The 19,853-nt window shown below is 49.3% G+C and overlaps 5 protein-coding genes across 5 annotated transcripts; 2 read left to right on the plus strand and 3 right to left on the minus strand.

The window, feature by feature from the left end:
* Nucleotides 1-304: 304 nt before the first annotated feature.
* Nucleotides 305-6,032, minus strand: BKA55DRAFT_159507 (P-loop containing nucleoside triphosphate hydrolase protein). The gene is made up of 6 exons (XM_046184973.1): nt 5,901-6,032; nt 5,332-5,763; nt 5,248-5,274; nt 5,112-5,193; nt 729-5,037; nt 305-673 (listed from the first exon to the last, which is right to left on the minus strand). Exons 2-6 carry the CDS (start codon nt 5,737-5,739, stop codon nt 541-543), a joined length of 4,959 nt encoding a protein of 1,652 aa, XP_046054800.1. The 5' UTR covers nt 5,740-5,763; nt 5,901-6,032; the 3' UTR covers nt 305-540.
* Nucleotides 6,033-8,666: 2,634 nt separating this feature from the next.
* Nucleotides 8,667-10,561, plus strand: BKA55DRAFT_159586 (P-loop containing nucleoside triphosphate hydrolase protein). Its single transcript, XM_046184974.1, has one exon. It carries the CDS (start codon nt 8,845-8,847, stop codon nt 10,270-10,272), a length of 1,428 nt encoding a protein of 475 aa, XP_046054801.1. The 5' UTR covers nt 8,667-8,844; the 3' UTR covers nt 10,273-10,561.
* Nucleotides 10,562-10,906: 345 nt separating this feature from the next.
* On the minus strand, nt 10,907-13,484 carry BKA55DRAFT_499878 (uncharacterized protein; the record flags this gene model as incomplete). The annotated part of the gene is made up of 5 exons (XM_046186693.1): nt 10,907-11,038; nt 11,100-11,867; nt 11,921-12,037; nt 12,090-13,286; nt 13,341-13,484. 5 exons carry the CDS (start codon nt 13,482-13,484, stop codon nt 10,907-10,909), a joined length of 2,358 nt encoding a protein of 785 aa, XP_046054802.1.
* A 404-nt stretch (nt 13,485-13,888) lies between these two features.
* BKA55DRAFT_533776 (TRAPP trafficking subunit Trs65-domain-containing protein) lies at nt 13,889-15,824 on the plus strand (the record flags this gene model as incomplete). The annotated part of the gene is made up of 2 exons (XM_046189515.1): nt 13,889-14,141; nt 14,191-15,824. The coding sequence occupies 2 exons, from the start codon at nt 13,889-13,891 to the stop codon at nt 15,822-15,824; spliced, it is 1,887 nt and encodes a 628-aa protein (XP_046054803.1).
* A 191-nt stretch (nt 15,825-16,015) lies between these two features.
* BKA55DRAFT_589473 (DNA replication regulator SLD3-domain-containing protein) lies at nt 16,016-18,966 on the minus strand (the record flags this gene model as incomplete). The annotated part of the gene is made up of 5 exons (XM_046194935.1): nt 16,016-16,473; nt 16,630-17,168; nt 17,223-17,944; nt 17,992-18,726; nt 18,784-18,966. The coding sequence occupies 5 exons, from the start codon at nt 18,964-18,966 to the stop codon at nt 16,016-16,018; spliced, it is 2,637 nt and encodes an 878-aa protein (XP_046054804.1).
* Between the last annotated feature and the right edge of the window lie 887 nt (nt 18,967-19,853).

Below are 19,853 nucleotides of genomic sequence, written 5' to 3' on the forward strand. Positions count from 1 at the left end.
TATGGGTCTCTATGCATTGTGTTGGTATCCGCATCGCCTCCTCACCTCCTATTCTTGAGGTGTATTGAGCAAATGACCAACACCGAGTCCCAGATAACAAATCAAGTTCAACAAAGACACGCAACGCTAGCCCAGCTCAAATGCATAAGACGTGGCCCCCCAACGTACGTGTGTATAATATTGGCAACAGCCAAGTCGATCAAGACGAGACAACTCCACCTATGACAAGTCCTATACCATGCTATCCGGGTATGATCTGAACCTGAACCTGAACCTCAAATCTCTCCACACCTTGCTCTTGCTCAAAATGCAGTGAAGTGTAGTGAGGGGCAACATGCTGACAGCCCTTGTCTTTTGAGGTATGCGCAACCAAACGCCGATCCTATGCGGGAAACTGAATAAAAAGATGCTCAAGTCATAATGAAACAATATCAGGTATAATCTGCTCGTAACAGGTAGGTGTGTTTGGTATGGTTTTGTGTTGTTCTGTTCCTGGTTGGGAATCGTCCGCTGCTTTTCTCAAAGTGACGGTGACGGTGGCTATGCACCATTGGTTTTGGTCGAACCGGAACCCTTGCTACGGGAATGTAGAGTACGATACATGTTGCTCAGTCGCTTTCCCGTGACGCTCTTGCTTGTATCATCCACCGGCCACAAAGCTGCCAGAAAGTCCCTATCATGAGTGTTAGTTGGGCGTGTCACAAAAAGCTGTCCATCATCAGACTTACCAGAAGTTGCTCTTGAGACCTTCGTCAGCAGCAGTGGCCGCCAATTTCTCGTCGAGGAAAGTGCCGATAACGACCAACTCGACGCCAAAGATAGACGCCCGCTCCTTGCTTGACTTGACGTTATCCTTGGTGGTGGAGAGAATCCTCTCAAAGTTCTCTCGAACCGGTTTGAGTAGAAACCAGATCATGGCGTCGTTGTCCTCAGCTCTCTTATCTTTGTTGTCGCCAATTCGGCGAAGTTCGTCCAGCCTTCGCAGAGCCTTGGCTCGGCGCTCATCCTGAGGATGCGAGTCATGGGCTCGTTCTCGCTCTCGTTCGCGATCACGATCACGCTCACGCTCACGCTCACGATCTTCACGATGTCGGTCATGTCGTCGATCATCACGACGATCATCCCGGCGGTCGTCTCGGCGGTCGTCTCGGCGGTCGTCTCGGCGGTCGTCTCGGCGGTCGTCTCGGCGGTCGTCACGTCGGTCATCTCGGCGGTCTTCCCGACGATCGTCACGATGACTGTGGCTGAGGCGATGTTTATCATGTCGCCGGTCATCCCGTCGTTCATCACGGCGCTCATCACGACGGTCCTCGTCATCCCGATGACGCCGTTTCTCTGACCTGTCCCTGTCCTCTCCGTGCTTACTAGATCGGCGATGCTCCTCGATGCGGCGGTGCTTAGGGCTGCGGCTATCTTCATGAGATAGATGTTTCCGCTTGAAATCCGGTCGTGGGGTACCACGCTCCTCCGCATGGCTACGGGATCGGTGCAGGTCACCATGGAGGTGGTCTCTGTCGCGGTCGCGAGACTTCTTGCCGTTGTGTGGAGCAGGAGACGCTGTGGCACTCCCACGGTGGCCATTGGCAAGTAACTTCTTGTTGTTGCGGTGATGATTCTCTACTGCTCGCTGCACACCACGATCATTAGAGTGCTTCGCTTGCAGGACTGAGAGCAGATACTCTGATCGACGAACAAGGTGAACGGCGCCAGGAGCCTTCATCTTGTCATTACCCTTGCTACGTTCCTCTTTCTTCTCCACGCGATGTTCTTCGAGGAAGAGTTTGTCTGCCATGTCCAGATCAGGATCGTCGCGAATCTGCGGCCAAGCGCCAAAGCCATGTCTGTCAATGCCAACTAGGAGCATAGCATCTTCCTTAGCGCCCCAAGCACAAGAGTAGCTGGCGGCCTTTGTCGCGTCAGGGAGACGAAATGTGTGCCAGTCATTGTGGCTGCGGATGACTTGTCGGAGAAGCTGAAGTTGCTTCGGCCGTTCGATGGCCGTTTCAGCATTGACTTTCTTGAGATCGCCAAAGTCTATCAGGACAGCTTTGCGGTCCTTCTTTGTGAGAGTCTTCCCGAGTCTCTTTTCTTCCTCCATCATCTGAGCGTAGTTATCGTCTACGGCCTCCTTAGCTGCCTTGATAAATTCATCGAGGACCGACTTGACGTAGTCTGTATCCCTTTCTTTCAGCTTAGCTTCCTTGATAATTTCGTCGCCACGGTCATCCATTGAGCCGTAACGGAAGTAAGCCTTTATTAGACTACGTTGTTCCTTGTCGTTCAAAGGCCGCTTAGGATCAAGAGGCACGGGCCGTCGCTCATCCTCCTCCTTGTCTTGCTGCTCCTTCTGACGTTTCTTGAGGCGAACATCACGCTCACTCTCTCTGTTACGGCTCTTGATGGCCGCTTTGCGTGGAGCGCTTTCGGCCGCCACCTTGGCAACGTAAGCCTCATGCTGCTTCTTTTCTTCCTCGGCCTTGATTTCGGCGATCTTATCGGCAGGGATAATTTGATCCCAATCAAGGTTGATATCATCCACTTTCACATCAGTGATTTGCATGAAATTGTCCCAGTCGATGCCGCCGCTGCTTAGGTTGATCTTGTCGTCGACCTTGGTCTTGGTGACTTCAGCGTTCTCAAGAATCGAGTCAATGTCGAGCTGTTCAAGTCGTTCTTGGTTGCCGCTCTGTTCGAACATCTTAGATGATCGCATCTTGAGAACCATTTGGATATCTTCAGATGAAGAGGGGCCTTCGACTCTGAGACCCTTCTTGTTGAGTTCCTCCTTGAAAGCTGCCTTGCCATCGTCGGTAACACCAGCCTGGATGGTCAGGTATTCCAGTAGGAGCTTGTTGCGAGCCCTTTCGAGAACCTCTTCCTCGACAGTCTCCTTGGATACTAGGCGGTAGATGTTTACAGGACGCTTCTGGCCGATTCGATGTGCACGAGCCATGGCTTGCAAATCAGCCTGAGGGTTCCAGTCAGAGTCGAAAATGATGACAGTGTCTGCTGTCATAAGGTTGATTCCAAGACCACCTGCACGAGTAGAGAGAAGGAAGCAAAAGTCATCGCTGTCATCGGCGTTGAAGTGGTTGATGGCCATGCGTCGGGGGCCAGCAGCAATAGTGCCATCCAGTCTCTGGAACTTGTAACCTCGCAGAGAACAGTAGTCACCAAGAATATCAAGCATCTTGACCATCTGACTGAAAATCAGAACTCGATGGCCATCTTTGTTTAGCTTGGAAAGAAGTTGATCGAGTAACATCATCTTTCCACTACTGGCAATCAAACCTTTGATTTGATCTTCACGGCGGACGCTGCCGGCCAGAACCTTTTCCTCAGCACCAGGAAACATGTAAGGATGGTTGCTGATCTTCTTTAGTTCCATCATAATGTTCAGGAGAGAGTTCTTGTGTCCATTAGTAGCGTCGCAAAGGGCTGTGTAGTTTCTGGTCAGGATATTCTTGTAGTATTCCAGCTGGACATCTGAAAGCTCAACGCGGATAATCTTTTCAGTCTTGGGAGGAAGATCTGACTCGACGGTTTCCTTGGTTCGTCGTAGAATGAAAGGCGCAATGGCCTTGTGAAGTTGTTGTAATTTCTCCTGTGCATCGCTGGCAGAAAGGGAATCAAGATCTTCGTCGATGTCAACTTTGCCGGGGTTAAGGAAGTCGAGCAGAGCAGAGAGTTCGGCCAAGTTGTTTTGAATAGGTGTTCCTGTAATCAGGATCTTGCAAGGAATGCCAAAGCTTACTAGCCGGTTGTACAATTGTGATTCACGGTTCTTGAGACGATGAGCCTCATCAACAGCGAGTGTCTGCCATTTGATAGACTGCAGGAATTGCCAATCCTGGAGAATGAACTCGTATGAAGTGACAAGGACATTGAATTTGGGCTTCTTTGGGTTGCCATCTACGAGCAGCTCGTGCTCACGAATGATTTTTCGAGCATCCTCGGGTCCCAGGTAAACAACATAGTTGATGTCAGGGGACCAATGATTGAAAGTATCGCACCAAGCCGGGATGACACTGAGAGGAGCAACCACAAGTGATGGTCCCTCCTGACGTCGAGCATTACGGAGCCAGCTGAGGAATGATACAGTCTGGACTGTTTTTCCGAGACCCATTTCATCGGCCAGAATCACGTTGTTACCCTTTGTCCAGTTCAAACACAGGAAGTTGAGGCCCCGAAGCTGGAAGTTGCGGAGTTCGCCGCCTTTGATGAAATCGGGTTGCTCCTCGAGCTTCACCATCCGTGATCGCGTGTCAAGGTTCGCCTCCTTCCGGTCTGACTGCCACGAGCGTGATGCTCGGTCGAGATATTGGTCAATCTGGTCTTGGAACGCGTCGCTGATGTCTAACGCGACCTCCCACGTGCATTCTTCGTACGTGAGACCCTTCCACTTGACAAGATACTCAGTATCATCTTCACCATCTCGTACAGCTACCACTCGCTCGACCTTGGTGTAATCCTCGAATGCTTCCTCGTCTCGCTCGCGGTCAAGGAAGAATTGCTCCTTGGTTTCGGGGGGAATATCATCGCCAAGGCGGATGTCCACCTCGTACACGATCACCTTTCTAAAGTAGTTCTCAACTTTGCGATAACCTCGATAATCTCGAATGTCTTGAAATGTCTCCCAAGTGTCATGCAAGTGCGACTTGCCTTGCCACTTGATGAAGAATTCAAAGTCGTTCTTAGTCAACCCATAGGAAATTTCGAATCCATCTTTTAGCCTATGCCGGACTACTTTTTCTATATATGGTGAATCGTCGATGTAGTCAACGGTGTAGGCCATTGGAGCGAGCTCGTCGTCGTCATCATCCTCGTCGACGTCGCTCTCTTCGTATGCTCCTTGTTGTACCTGTGCAGCGCGACGACTCGACCAGCGCTTTTCAGCAAGGGCGAGGTCTGGCTGTGCCTCGCGTTGCATTCGAGCCTTCTTCTGCAGGCTCTTTGCGCGAGCACCGCCATATGTGTCAGAGTCGGAGTCGGAATCGGCGGTGGAGGCACGTAATGTTGGAGTTCCAATCTTGGATGCTGAGATGACCGTGTTAGACCGTGATGATGACGAGAGAAGGCGTTATACAGTTGAGAAGAGATCGGCAACTTACAAGGACGGGAGGATTCAACTCTTCGTCGTTTGACTATACGACGGTTGACAGGGGGTTCAGAATCAGAATCATCAGATTCAACCTGCATACATGAGTCAACGATACATCCTAACACCGGATTGCGATGGTGACCTACAATTTTTCGTTGTTCTCGAGGTCGCGTCTGTCTTCTTGTCAGCAAGCTTGAAGAGAGTTTGAGTGAAAAAATTTCACAACGTACACTTCGTCTCAATCCATAGAGCTCAGGATTGGCTTTGATATACTCGTCTTCCTCGACGGGAGCTTTGCGCTTGGAGGCTCGATTTGAGTCGGTAGAGCTGTCGCGGTCTTCTATCGCGTCTTCATTCTGTGATGGGAGGCTCTCCTCCATATCGAAGTCTCCGTCATCAGACGCATTGTCTTCACTAGATTGTTCGCTGGCTGACATGTGTGTATCATCCTGGACAATGTTGGAATCATTGTTCGCATCGTCTGAGGATGTCGGTGATGGTTGATCGAGCGTGAGATCGTGTGCATCGTGAGAGTCGCTATCGGTTGCATGATCTCCTGTGTCGAATGACATACTGATTCCATCAACCGGCGACAAATGTCCATTGGAGGGAGCCCCCAAAGTAGGGGTGGACATCATGTTGGTGATGATACAGGCTACCTACTGAAGACGCGACGATATTAGCTGATATTCTAGTCTGACGTGTGCGGTTGAGGGATTAACGGAATGACGCGACTCCGGCGACCCATAAATGACCTCTAGAATGTCTAAATATTGGGAAAACGGTAGAGATGAAGTACTTGTCGCATCCCGTGTAGGTTATCGATGGTCGCTTGATGGAAACTCCAAAACTCGCAATTGAGAGGACCAGGCAACTCGGGTGCAGCGTATCGGGTCGCAGGAGGGTCCAGAGGAACGTGGAGCATCGAATCCATCAACTTGCATCGAATTATTGCACATATAAGGCTCTTGAGGAAGCAATATCGTGATGGGCAAGGCCGAGGCCGAGGCGGGATCGACGATAGGCGACAGGCCAGCAAGCCAGAAGCGCGGTAGAGACTAGAAGGGGCAGGAAGGGCAGGGGAAACTCACAAGTCATTAAAGTATAACATGCAGACGAAAGCCAACATGTAGATAGTATCGGCTGTCTGTCGGGAAGTGTTTGGGGGTATCGGGGGCCCAGTGACGTGGGTAGGGGACGGGAGAATCAATTTGGTGGAGAGGCAGGAACCTGAAGATTTGGATTGATTGCACGGGGGGTGAGAGGCTGAGAGCACCTGAGAGGTGGAGCGTATATCACGTGATCTCCAACCACCAATCCACTGGCGCGAGAGGGATACCTGAATGACTGCTAATATATAGTTGGTACCTAGGTAGCTAAGCACAGTATACAGGACTTTGGGTATCGTTACCTGGGGATTTTCCCGCTTGCATCAATAGATCCGCTTCTGATTGTTTGGGGTTGAAGTTGTATCTATTTCTCGATTTCTATTATTTTTCTGCTGCATGTATCTTGGTAAGGTAGGTAGCCAATGAACGGGACAGACTAACGCCACTACCCTAGATCTAAATGAAGAACCTTTATTGTTCTTTATTGTGAGTTTGATTGTAGGTTGCCGCCTACCTATGGATAACAATTGCCTGAGGCCAAGGCATGAATAATGAGGAAATGGATGCATGAGTCTATCAATTCATCTACTTATATTGTTCTTATATGTGCTCTTCTCTTTTAACTCTTCGGCTCGGTGCTTATTCCGCGCCAGTAAGATAGTGGCTATCACGTAAATAGACATAGGCGGATCACATATCATCACACGGCCGATTTACCTTCACTTATTATATATAGGTAGGCAGATAACATGACACAAAATCGAGGTCGTTGACTTTCAACGCACTCTATCCACTGGAAACAGTATTACAGCAACTTTGTGTTTTACTGATAATGCTTGCCATGTGGCACGCAAACAGACAGCGGGTTGGCCCATGTGTAATGGGAAAATTGTTACTTTGAACTCTTAAGGGGTGGTATTCCGTGCGATACGATATATTGACACCCGCTATGAGCCACCGTGAATGCAACTCTGGTGTAATAATACAAATGTACGACGTGTTTGTTGGCACAAAGAAAAGTGGTGTGCAATGTGAGTGAGTCAGATTTCCTCTCTCCGGTTCAAGTTCTCCTGTCTGTCTACGAAACAAGGCATCGAATTATTCATCTGATGGATTGACATCCTAAAGGGCATAGGTAGGAGTCATGTTAGGAGATGGCAAAAACTCAAGTTCGATCCCAAGAGGGAAGAATAAAAAAAATAGTCAGACAACTTTTGGATAAACTCAGCAGGTTCTTTGGCTAAGTACCTACTACTAGGTAGGTGTTTAATTTTCGCACCAGATTCAAGGATTCAAATCTTTAACGACTACCGTAAGGTAACTCATAAGCCTGCCTGATTCAGTACCTATGTCTCTCTGAGTCACCAAATAATCAAGTACTACCTAACCAGTTTTACCCTGACCTCGGTATGTCAAAGTTGACAATACCTATATCAATGGATGGCTGCAGCAACAACGTCATGCAAGGCCAAGGTCACATTCACATTTACTGTTAGGTTAACTAGTAGTTTACTCGACACGCGAACGAACCTCTTAATTTAGTAGGTCCACAGCCCCCCGCCAAACCTATGACAGGGCCTGAAAATTGGATTACCACCCGCACAATCGAAGCCCAACCTTGGAACTTCTTTTAACCTTGATTTCTCCCTCCGATTTTCTTTCTCACCGTGTATTCCGCTGTATCAAGAGCATCGGCGAGCGCCCGCGTCTCACTATATCTTGCGCGCTCGAGATCCCTCGGTCGTCGACCTTTGTCTCTCTTTTCTTACCCACGAAACAAAATTTTACCCCACCAAAATCGCCTTTGAAGCGACGTTTGCTACATCACCACAACAATGTCGGACAAGCTCACGCGGTACGTCTGTGCGATCGACACGGAGGATATAAACAATACAGAATAAGAAGAGACGCTGACATGCAATCAACAGTATCGCCATCGTCAACAGCGACAAGGTCCGTCATTAGCATGATTATCAGCATCAGCATCACAATTGCCCCGCCAAACATTTTCTGACCCCTCCTTTTAGTGTCGCCCTCGAAAATGTCGACAAGAGTGCAAAAAGTCTTGCCCAGTCGTCCGCAGCGGCAAACTCTGCATTGAGGTCCAGCCCGACTCTAAGCTGGCCTTCATCTCCGAGTCCCTTTGTATCGGTTGCGGTATCTGCCCCAAGAAGTGCCCCTTTGACGCCATTACCATCATCAACTTGCCCACCAACCTCGAAAGCCAGGTCACCCACCGATATGGACCCAACAGTTTCAAGCTGCACCGTCTGCCCATGCCCCGACCCGGCCAGGTTCTTGGTTTGGTCGGAACAAACGGTATTGGAAAGAGTACCGCTCTGAAGATTCTTAGTGGAAAGCTCAAGCCCAACTTGGGCCGACACGACAACCCTCCTGATTGGGAGGACGTTATCAAGCACTTCCGTGGTTCCGAGCTTCAGAGTATATAGCTGCTTCAAATTTGGGAGGAACCGAGTTGACGCTGACTTGTAACCAGATTATTTCACCAAGCTTCTCGAAGATGACCTGAAGGCAGTTGTCAAGCCTCAGTATGTGGACCAGATCCCCAGGGCTGTCAGGGGCCCCAACAAGAGTGTCCGATTCCTCATCGAGAGTCGTGCCTCGCTTGGAAACATGGAGCAGGTCGCCAATGTTCTCGAGCTGAACCACATCATGGACCGAGATATCAACCACCTTTCTGGTGGTGAGCTTCAGCGTTTCGCTATTGGAACCGTTGCCGTCCAGAATTCTGACATCTACATGTTTGACGAACCAAGTTCATACCTTGATGTTAAGCAGCGTCTCAGTGCTGCTCTGATCATTCGCTCTCTCCTCCGTGACAACGATTACGTCATTGTTGTCGAGCACGATTTGTCTGTTTTGGATTACCTTTCCGACTATATCTGTGTTCTGTACGGAAAGCCCGCCGTTTATGGTGTTGTCACCCTCCCGCACTCCGTCCGTGAAGGTATCAACATCTTCCTCGACGGTCACATCCCGACCGAGAACTTGCGATTCCGTGACGAGTCTTTGACCTTCCGTATTGCGGAGACTACTGATGATTTCGCTATCGACAAATCTCGAGCCTTCACCTACCCTCAGATGGAGAAGACTCTCGGCAACTTCAAACTCAACATCGAGGCTGGTGACTTCACCGATTCCGAGATCATCGTCATGATGGGCGAGAACGGTACTGGAAAGACCACATTCTGCCGCCTCTTGGCTGGAGCCCTCAAGCCCGATAGCCAGAAAAGTATCCCTGAGATGCGAATCAGCATGAAGCCTCAGACTATCACCCCCAAGTTCGATGGCACTGTCCGTCAGCTTTTCTTCAAGAAGATCAAGCAGTCTTTCCTGTCTCCGCAGTTCCAGACCGACGTCGTCAAGCCTCTTAAGCTCGATGATTTCATTGACCAGGAAGTCAAGAACCTCTCCGGTGGTGAACTGCAGCGTGTTGCCATCGTCCTTGCCCTGGGTATCCCTGCGGACATTTATCTGATCGATGAACCATCGGCCTATCTCGACTCCGAGCAGCGTATCATTGCCTCGCGAGTCATCAAGCGATTCATCATGCACTCCAAGAAGACTGCTTTCGTTGTTGAGCACGATTTCATCATGGCCACGTACCTTGCCGATCGTGTCATTGTCTTTGATGGACAGCCTGGTATTGACGCTCATGCCAACAAGCCCGAATCTCTCCTCACCGGCTGCAACACTTTCTTGAAGAACCTCGACGTCACTTTCCGTCGTGATCCCACCAACTACCGCCCCCGTATCAATAAGAGCGGATCTCAGCTCGATCAAGAGCAGAAGATGAGTGGCAACTTCGTAAGTTCAAACTCTGTAGTTGCACAAGATGATTATCCACTAACACATTTATGCAGTTCTTCTTGGAGGAGACCCCTGATAAGAGCTAAAGGCGTCCATAACGAGATTTTCCCTTCTCTTGATGGTGCATCTCACGGCGTTTGGGGCGTTCAAAATGGAAATGGGCAAAAGCAACGAGTCTTGGGAATAGATGATGACCGCAGCGTCAGCGAGGATGACGACCCAGATGAATAACGACGGCGACGGCAGAGTGTCTCCTCTTGTCTGGTCCTACGAAGCTTTTGTTTTATCTGGTTTTCTGTCTTGCCGGGCACTCGAGGTGTTTGGAATTCTCGAGAACTTCTATATCAACGGCAAATGGCATGATTCGTAGATTGAGGGACAATTGATGTAACATGATCTCTGTCGTCTAAAGTTTCCAACCTCGCGGGAAACAACTGACATTATTAGAACGGCCGTTAGTTAGTCTTGCAATAGTTTCAATTACAAAGACGTTGGATCGTATAACAAAAGTAATGAATTAGAACATTAAAACGGGTTCAATAATCCTTACTATCTAAACCTTATCTACACCCATTTGGAGGAACTTGACTACCCATCTCAAAAAATTCACAAGCAATAAACCTAGGCTAAGATAAGAGGCGGGAAAGACACATACTGGTCAAAAGACTGCTTCTGGGAGCAATGTAGTCGCCATGTCTCCACCGTTGTGGTGCTGGGCGGCCGTGGCGACAAGGAGCCGCAAGCCTGTACTCATGTGTCATCTCGCCGGACGGACGTTGTCAGGGGTTTTGACAATGCCAGTACGTACTGAGAAAGAGTGCAGCCAAATGCTTTAACCATAGCTTTCGACATACTGTTCCAGTTTCTAATCCTCCTCAATCTCGCCCTCTTCGCTGCCGGAGTGAACATCCTTGGTTGCAGGTGGAGGGGTTTTCTTACGAGGACGTTCTTCAGCACGAGGCGGTGTACGCTCTCGAGACCGTTCCCTCTTGATTCTCTATGCCAAGTTATTAGTTATGCTTTCTCTAGTACGATTGAGGGTGGTTTTATATTCGTACCTTGGTATCGCGCGAATCACGACGAGCGTATTCGTCTTCATCGTCTGGACGACGACGTCGAGAGCCGGATGGACGCTCATCCCCATAGTTAAGTTCGTCATGTGATCCCCGGTCGACGCGACGGCGATACAGTCTCTCGCGTTCATCTTCTCGATCTCTTCTTTCGCGATCGTAGTAGCTGTCATCATCACGTCGTGAGCGAGAGGGACGATCATAGTCTCTTTCCCGCTCGCGCTCGCGATCACGGTCTCTTTCTCGCTCACGACGAGGTGGTGATATACGGCTTCTGTCTGCACCCAGAAGACCCTCGGCCATGGTGGATTTACGGTGATTACGCTCCCGCTCAGCGATAGCCTTGCGTCGGTCCGCTTCGTAGGCATCGGGCTCCGGACTGCGACTTCGTCGAGAACCACGTCCACCACTACGATGAGATCGCTCACCTCTAGATCGTTCCCGCTCACGGCGATGCATGTCTCTTTCGCTAGACATACGATCACGTCGCCTGTAGTTTCGATCCGCTTCATCTTCCTTCTCTCGCAGCCGGCGAATGTGCTTGTCGAAAGCATTTCGTCGTGCATCTTCGGATGCAACGGCCTGGAATTCGTCTGATTTCAAAAGTCGAGATCGTACCTTGTCATATGTATCACTCAAGGCGATAGGGGGCTCCAAGCGCTTCATGTAAGCACGTAAATCGTCAATAGCTCTGCGTTGTTGGCGTTCAGACTGTCGATCGTCGTCTCCTCGCTTAGACGAGCGTTTTTCGCGAAGCTGGTAAGTTGTCAGCATCAAGACACGATTCAACATCAATTAGGCCAACTTACTCGATCAAAGATGAGCTTGAGAATATCAGGTTCAATGTTAGCAGTCCGTCGATCATCCTTCATGATGGAGAGGAACTCTTCAAAATCGCTCGTAGGCGTAAGATCAAACCGCTTGTCCTGCAAATTGTTACCAACCAATTACAAAATTTCATCAGAAGCAACAACTTACTTCGAGGACATCCAGAACCTCGTTCCTCGGTCCACGCAGCCCACGCTCTTCCTCTTCAATAACATCCCAGAAAAGTTCTTGGGGGGTCGAGCCACTTTGGCCGACGGCGTCGGTGTAGCGATTGTCATTCTCGATGAGGGGAACGATCTGGCTCCATTTGGTTCCGGCATTAATTTTTCCATTGCGGCGAAGTTCAGTAAGGAGAGACTTGAAAGCGTCACGAGCCTTGCGTTCCTTTCTGAACTTTCTGTTCTTCTCCTCCTGCTTTGTGTCGTTGAACCTGCGCTCCAGGGCCTTCATATGGTTTTGGAAAGCAGTCAAAATGTCAAACTTGGTGAGAGCCTGGTACTTTTCGTCATTCTGGAAAGGCGGGGTAGATGAAATGATACCTTGAGCATCAGCCCATCGAGTGTACGGCTCCAAGTTGAGCTTGGGAAGCAAATCGATGAGACCGTCCATAGCGTTCTTCCTGAGAGTCGTCTGCTGCTCAGCGTGTGCCTTCTTCAGGCTGATGATATACTCTTCAAAGAGCTGTCGACGCTCACTCTCATTGTTGGTAGAGCGGAAAATGGTCTCGCCTTCAATAATGGGACGTGCGGTCTTCCAACGGGTATAATGGGTGATCTCAGGATGCCTTTTCAGCATAGTCTCGAAGTCAGCACGGAGTTTAGCCAGTCTTTCCTTAGCTCGCTCCTTGTCCTGGACAACAACATCCTGACAATACTTATCGAAAGCAGCCTTACGATCCTTAGGATCCTTGATGGCACGAAATTGCGGGTCTCGCGCAGTTGCTCGAATGGTCTGTTCCCAAGTCCAGTCCGGCTGGACTCCGCTTCGTCGAAGGAGCTTAGCAAAGGCAGCTTCAGCCTCTTCAGCGGTGGCGTATTCGGGGTCGTTCGTCGCGGGTACAAAAGCCTGGACTTTGGGGTCGTTTCCATACGTGATCTGACGAGATTCAGGATAAGTGTCGCGTTGGTCGCGATATTGGTCGTATGGTGCTTGGTTGTAGCCGCCTGCGCTGGCGGGAGGCGTATAGGGGGTTGCAGAAGCAGGGGTTGCGGGCTTGCTTGTTGTGCCGAGGGCGGTCTTGTAAACATCGGGCATCTCCCAGGAGCTCTGTTTCGTCTCAGTATTATACCAATACTTTCGGCCTCCCTCAGCAGTGTATTCCTTCCATGGCTGGTTCGCGAGAGCGCGCTGTGACTTGTTAGCATATAACGTACACATCAATTAAGGGCACTGAATACCGACCTCAGCTGAGCTCATCATCTCCTCGGGCTTCGTCCATTGCGTGGCCTTGGTAGTCGGATTGTAATAGTATGCTCTTCCATCGGGCGTATGATGCTCCTGCCAAGCCGTAACAGGCTGGCCGTAAGGAGAGCCGAATCCGTTCATCTTGAAAGTACTGTCACCTCGCGCAGCTGATGTACGCGACACAAATCGCCCGCTTTTAAGTCGTGGCGAGATTCTAGGTCGTGATAAAATGATGGGCGATGTCGTGAGAAGGATCAGCCAACACGGAGGTAAAGGTAGATTGTCGATTTTGGCAGCACTAACTTTTTGCGCACGGACCATTTCCCGTCGCGACAACTAAATGCGTGATTACCTAAGGCATCGATATCTATCATAGGGACCACGTTGCTAAGGGGCATGAGCTGCATTCCGACTTACACGGGTAATCTAACAAATCAATAATAATTAAAAAGACGAGACCCTTTAAGCGCGCGACTTAAAAGATCCTATTCTACTCAGTTTATCAGTTTTATTTATAACAGGCTCGGTTTAATCCTTTTACTGAAATGTCAGACTCTGGCAATACCACAGACAGGGAGTCTATACCCCCGGAGGCTACTCAACATGAGCCTGAATCTCTCACTCAGCTCAAAAGAAGCCTGTTTATTACCGACCCTACGACTGAATTCGCTGAGCAATCACACTTATCCTACCTAATACCAGAGAGTACGAATTTAGATTTGGAAGCAGCTTTTAAGGATGTTGAGCCTGGGAAGTCAATACTTGATTCAATCAAACGCAGGGATACATTATTCTTCGGTAAGCAACGCACAATCTTTCGTGTCACTCTGTTGCTCACAATCTTCAGACGAGACAGTAAATGTTCTTTTACTTCTCAGAAGCCCCTGGAAAGATGAAGCATCACTCCGCACTCACCTCAACCGGCTAGTAATATCAGTCGAAGCCCAGATCGTCAACAGCAAAGCCCATGGCAAGGAGAATTCCACAGCAGATACCATCTTCTCAGGCACAGTCCCAGACATTGATGACCCTTTCATCATCGTCGATGGGGAGGAGGAAGAAGAAGTAGAAGAGGACAGTGACGATAGTGAAGAAAGTGGTGACGATGCCAACCTAAACCAAAGTGTTTTTGCTGTATGGAAGCTACCCGTCTTTTTGAGTCGACCTCGTACACGAATCTCAGCACCAGCCATCATCTTCACGGCATCCGCGAGCATGAAGCCTGAGGTTTCAACTGATCTCATTGGAAAGGGGAGTGGTTACCTTCAGAGCGGCGTGCCCTCTGGCTTTAATCTACTCGAGTCTTTTGGAAGCGATGCTGCACTCGGCGGAGTAAAGCCTCGATTGTCTGCGCTGCGAGTATCAAGAGTTACGCCCGTCACGCGCTCACAAGATGTAACGAAGCATATACGAGCTCTGCCTCAGGTTCAGCACAAGATCTTCCCCGTCGTCCACACAAGAATCCGGTTTTCAAGACCGACTACAGCACCAACGAGCTCAGCCGTGATCGCACTGCTCGAAGTTGACTTTACATCTCATTTCGAATGCGAGGTATCATTAGATCAAATCGAACTTTCAATTCTCGACGCTACTGTCGAAAACCTCAACAATGACGCAGGCATGCAGCTACCTCTTACCTGCGTGTCTCACGATCATATTACGTTCCTCTATCGCATTGCTCCCCGTCAGCACGACGTTACAGTCAAAAACCCCATGCGAGAACTGGACATCAAAATCTCCGCTACTGCTCAGGTTATCCCGGGCCACTGTACGCCCAGCATGAACATGTCATGGACAACACAGCTCGACTTTACTCTTCCAGTTAATCCTGGCTATGGATCAGCAACTGCTGGAACTGGCATTGTCCGTGCCCATAGACCATCGCAGCTTTCTATCACAGGTCAAGCAGTAAATCCCCTGGTATCGCCATCCATCATTCGTCCAGACGCCCTGCCCACTCTCGAGGCTGCCACATCCAATGCAGACGCCTCTATTACAGAACTTGGCATAACCATGACCTTCACTGGTCCCTCTGAGCCCGTCTACCCGGGGCAGGTCTTTTCTTGGACCGTGTATATCGTCAACCGTGCCACAGACAAGAACCCTGCGCCTCCGCGCAAACTCGCCCTCGTTGCTATTCCCAAGCGCCGGCGAGGTGAAGTGCGTATGACACGGCCTCCCTCAGTGGGTGGTCGACGACATGGCGAAAAAGATGTTGCAGATGCAGTCACAGACGAAAACGTACTCCACGCATTACAGAAGAACTCGTCCGTTGAGTCAACTGATGTTGTTTGTTTAAGCGCTGATACTCGTGTTGGTCCTCTTGCCCCAGGAGCTTGTCACGTAGTCGAGCTTCAATTTCTCGCGCTACAAGAAGGCGTTGTGGGCCTGGAGGCCATGCGTGTTGTTGATCTAGGGTCACAGGAACATGTTGATATCAGAGATTTGCCAACTATGCTAGTAGAGCCAGCAGCGGCATAAGATCTTTTTATTTAAGCCAGATGCATTCATGTTGAGCTGTCATATTATCTGTATGATGTATCGTATCTCGAATATCATTGTCGATACAATATTTCATATAATGTTCCCAACGCCTTTTAACAATGCTGAAACTCCTGCTGCAATGATGCATGTCCCTCATAAAAACACCGCCAAATGTTCCGACAAGTAACTCATAACAGGTCATCTAGGTCGTCATCCCATCCCAATTTCTGATAAATCGACACGGATTTAGCAGACATGGGCTCAGCCGTCTGGTTCTCCATATCTATAGTCTTTGTTTTCATACCCTTTACGGGGGTTGCCAAAACCTCGTCATTACGAGAAAAAGTGAAACTGACCTTTCTTTTTCGATTCGTGATCCCACCCGGGTTGAACAGGTCCGCAGCGGACGTAGTTCGTCGTTCTAGAGACGGCGAAGAAGGCGGAAATGGCAAAATGTCTTCATCGTTCTCAGGCCGACGGATGAAACTCGATCCGGCCTTTGTAGGCGTGCTGCCGATCCTCTCAATGTCAGGAGTTGGACTCTGACGGAAGCCATCCCGCTGTGCTCCTCGGAAACCAGTAGAGGGAACCATAGAGGGAAGGCTTGAAGGAGGAATGACATCTTCAGTACTCCTAATAGGTGTATCTGCCACGTGTGGTTTCGCAAATACATCTCTGAAACGAGCGTTTGCTGGCGTTGCTTTCACAACAGATGCGCCTAGAGAGCTTCTACCTGGTTTTCTCACTTCTAAAAGTTAATGTTAGCTAGAGGATTCGCAAGATTCGGTACTTGAATACATACTCTTGGCCGAAGAGCCCACTGTTGCTCGGCGCTCCGCCGCTTCAGCCAGTGCCTTGCCGACAACTTCGCGGTTCGGTTTCCTTAAAGAAGATATAGCCTCCTTTAGCTCTGCTTCGACCTGAGCCTTCTTGTTAGATTTTGCGTCTTGTAGGTTGGATACACTGCTGCTCCGAGATAACGGCCCGCTCTTCCTATTCATTAGATCGGGCTCAGCGTTCAGGACCGACTTAATCAGAGATGAATCACTGGCTTCTCGCTTGATTCCTGGCAGAGAAGTGGATGTTGCAGAGCGCATGAGGGCAATCATGTTACTGGGGCCCCTAGAAACACTTCGCCGCGACTGTTGTTCTGTCGAAAGAGCTCTTTGTAATGTCCTTGTAGGCTGACCTGATAAGGAGCGTTTAGCAACTGCCCCTGGCTTTGGCGAACGCTTGCTTGATGGCCGTTTTAGAACCTTCGGCCTTGAAGGTTTCACAATGACAGGCCCTCCCAATTTGCGGTTGATCGAATCACATAGCTCTGGGAGCCTGTGGGAGAAGCTAATGAAGCGAGTCAGTCGTTATCAGGAGATGACAGGGAAATATGAGGCTTACAATGGTACAATAATGTCCACACAAAAGTCTTTCAGAGGCTCCGATGACGCCTTCTGCTGAGATTGACCATCCGGCGCTTGAGTGATTTGGGAATCTTCTAAAAGCAGCTGCTCGTCGGAAGCAGTGGATTGCCAGATAGTCAACCTATCAGCATGGACGTCTACAAGAACAGGAAGATTATGCTTGCTCCGCTTCTTGGCCGACGGAACCACCGCATCCCCTTGGGATTCAGCAGCACCAGGTAATGGCGGGAGCTGACTATCTTCCGCATCGTCGGCGGGCTTCAGAGGAGTCAATGCCAGGATCTCCAATATAATAATCATCTGAAGCTGGGTTTCTCTCGTGCGAAGCATAGAGGTAAGTGATCGAATTTGTTGAGTGGAAACGTCGGTCTCGTCTTCTTTCAGTTCAGGCTTATTGGTGGCCCACCACTTTCTGATATGAGCTTCTTCATGTGGATAGAGCCCATCCTTTCCGATCTTCATCTTCTTGGCTCGGCGCTTTCTCTTTGGGCCTTCATCTGAACTGTCCACCACTGTTTTCATCTGGGCTATGAGAGCTGGAACAGTCTCTCGATACTTTTTGTCGATTTGGACAGTGGTAAGAACGAGTCCTTTCAAGAACTCGATGAGATCACCAATATCTAGATTAGCTTCAAGGTCGAGATGGAAAGTAGAACGAGCGCGAGAGAGTGGCCCTTTGGCGAAATAGGCGAGCGATCCCTGTGCTGGTTAGCTATGGCAGTGAAAGCCAGGCTTAAAGGTCTTACCATGGACTTGTATAGCATCTCGAAGTACTGGGTTCTCAAAATTTCGAATATGCTTTCCGTAGTCAGCTGCTGCGAAGGCTCCTCGGTGTTGCCAGAGGTTGAGATTGCACTTGTGGAACGTGATGCCTGGGTCTGCTGCTCGCTTGGGGTTTGTGTCAGCCCCCCTGGTTTGAAGGTTGGCGATGGTAGTTTGGAATCCGTGGGTATAGCAGCTTCGGGGGCTGATTCTTGTTTCACAGACTCGGCCAATGTTGAAACAGACTGCGACCTAGGCCTTTTGCGAACCAGAGTTTGAATAGCTTCGATGGCGGCTCGTTTGATCTTTTCTTCCTTATGGATGTGCGGGGTGGTAATTACGGAGGGCCTGTGTTGGCTTTGAGACTCGGTTCTGGCAGTTGGGTGTAGGCGCTCTCGAGAGACAGCGGATGCGTCTTCTGCCAAAGCCTCCAAGTCTGCCCAGGGCCCTAACCTGCATACAACATATACTCCATTTGGTTGTCGCTCGAGAGCGTACACGGCGCGGCTTGCTTCCTTTCTGGCCAGAAGTACCACGGGGCCAGAGCCCATGCGACTCTCCAAGTCAAGGATTTTGACATGAGACTCGAAGAATCGATAGGAAGCAAGATCGATATTGGTAGCGTGGAAGTCGATACAAGAGAGAGGCAGACGTTCGCGGGGGAGGACCATCAACGGATAGAGGATACGAGGTTGGACATTGAGTTTCGGAGGATGAGGCTACATGATCACGAATTAGTTGAAGCATCCAACAGAACCGGATTCGTAATCGCAAACCTTGATAGCAATCGAAGGCTTCAAGAGATGCTCCATGGCTATTGAGTCGGCCCTCTTCCTCTTGTGTCTCTCTGGAGAACGCAACTCATCTTTGTGATTTGAGCTCCCTTCAGAGCTTGGTGTCAAAATCCTTAACCGCGCTGGACGCGTCGCGTCTATGCCAGCAACGGCGGAAGAGGACATTGAAACGGAAGAATGATCATGCAACGGGATCCATTTGAAAATATTCAAATACAGGTACAAAAAGAATTGAATTAGGATATAGCGACAAGGCTGCAAAAAACTGTTATTGTTATGATATGAAGTGCTCAAGTAGCATGTATTTTATGTGCTAAAGTGGTTTTGACGAGGGCGCGTGCACAGGAGCTCCAGTATAGTCTAGGTGCATTGTCTCCATTGGCTTGGATTGGATCTGACGTATTCGATAGGTCGCGTCGCGTCTTGATTTTAGTGGACTTGGCTACGTTGGCTACCTGAAAGCCGCTGAACGCGCTACAGAACTGGACAGCACCTCACCATTCTAACTCCTGGACGCATTTTATGGAGGATGGATCCGTTGGATATAGCCATCAACTTGCTGCCCTTATCTGTGAATAGCGGTTGTTATGACATCGAAGTCATTTGCTACTCTTCATTGGATGAAGAGAGAAGTAATGCCAGATAAAGTAACACAATAATAGTGTTGGTTTTTCAACACAACACAATATAAGGCGTCATACACTACGCCAAAAAACACAATAACCTTAATATCGAGTCAACAAGTTCAAGATATCTTTGTATGAAATTATAGTCTTTCGATCATACATGTTTCTGAGGAGGAAACAAGGCACACTGGAAATGTTAGATTATATTTTCAATACATCCATATAAATGAGTGATAGAGATCTGCAGCTGGTATTTGTACTGCTTGGTTAAGGCAGTAATCGCGTCATTGAGGCAGATAAACCTTATCTGATATTGACTTCTGTTATGATGGCCTGCTATAGAGTTCTCTTTAAGTTATTGATAAAAAAGCTAAAAAGCTGGATGGCCTCTTACAAGGTTGAAAGCAATGGAGAGAAAAAATGAGT

The sequence above is a fragment of the Fusarium redolens genome (genome assembly GCF_020744475.1).
Source record: "Fusarium redolens strain MPI-CAGE-AT-0023 chromosome Unknown BKA55scaffold_2, whole genome shotgun sequence".
Classification (NCBI taxonomy): domain Eukaryota; kingdom Fungi; phylum Ascomycota; class Sordariomycetes; order Hypocreales; family Nectriaceae; genus Fusarium; species Fusarium redolens.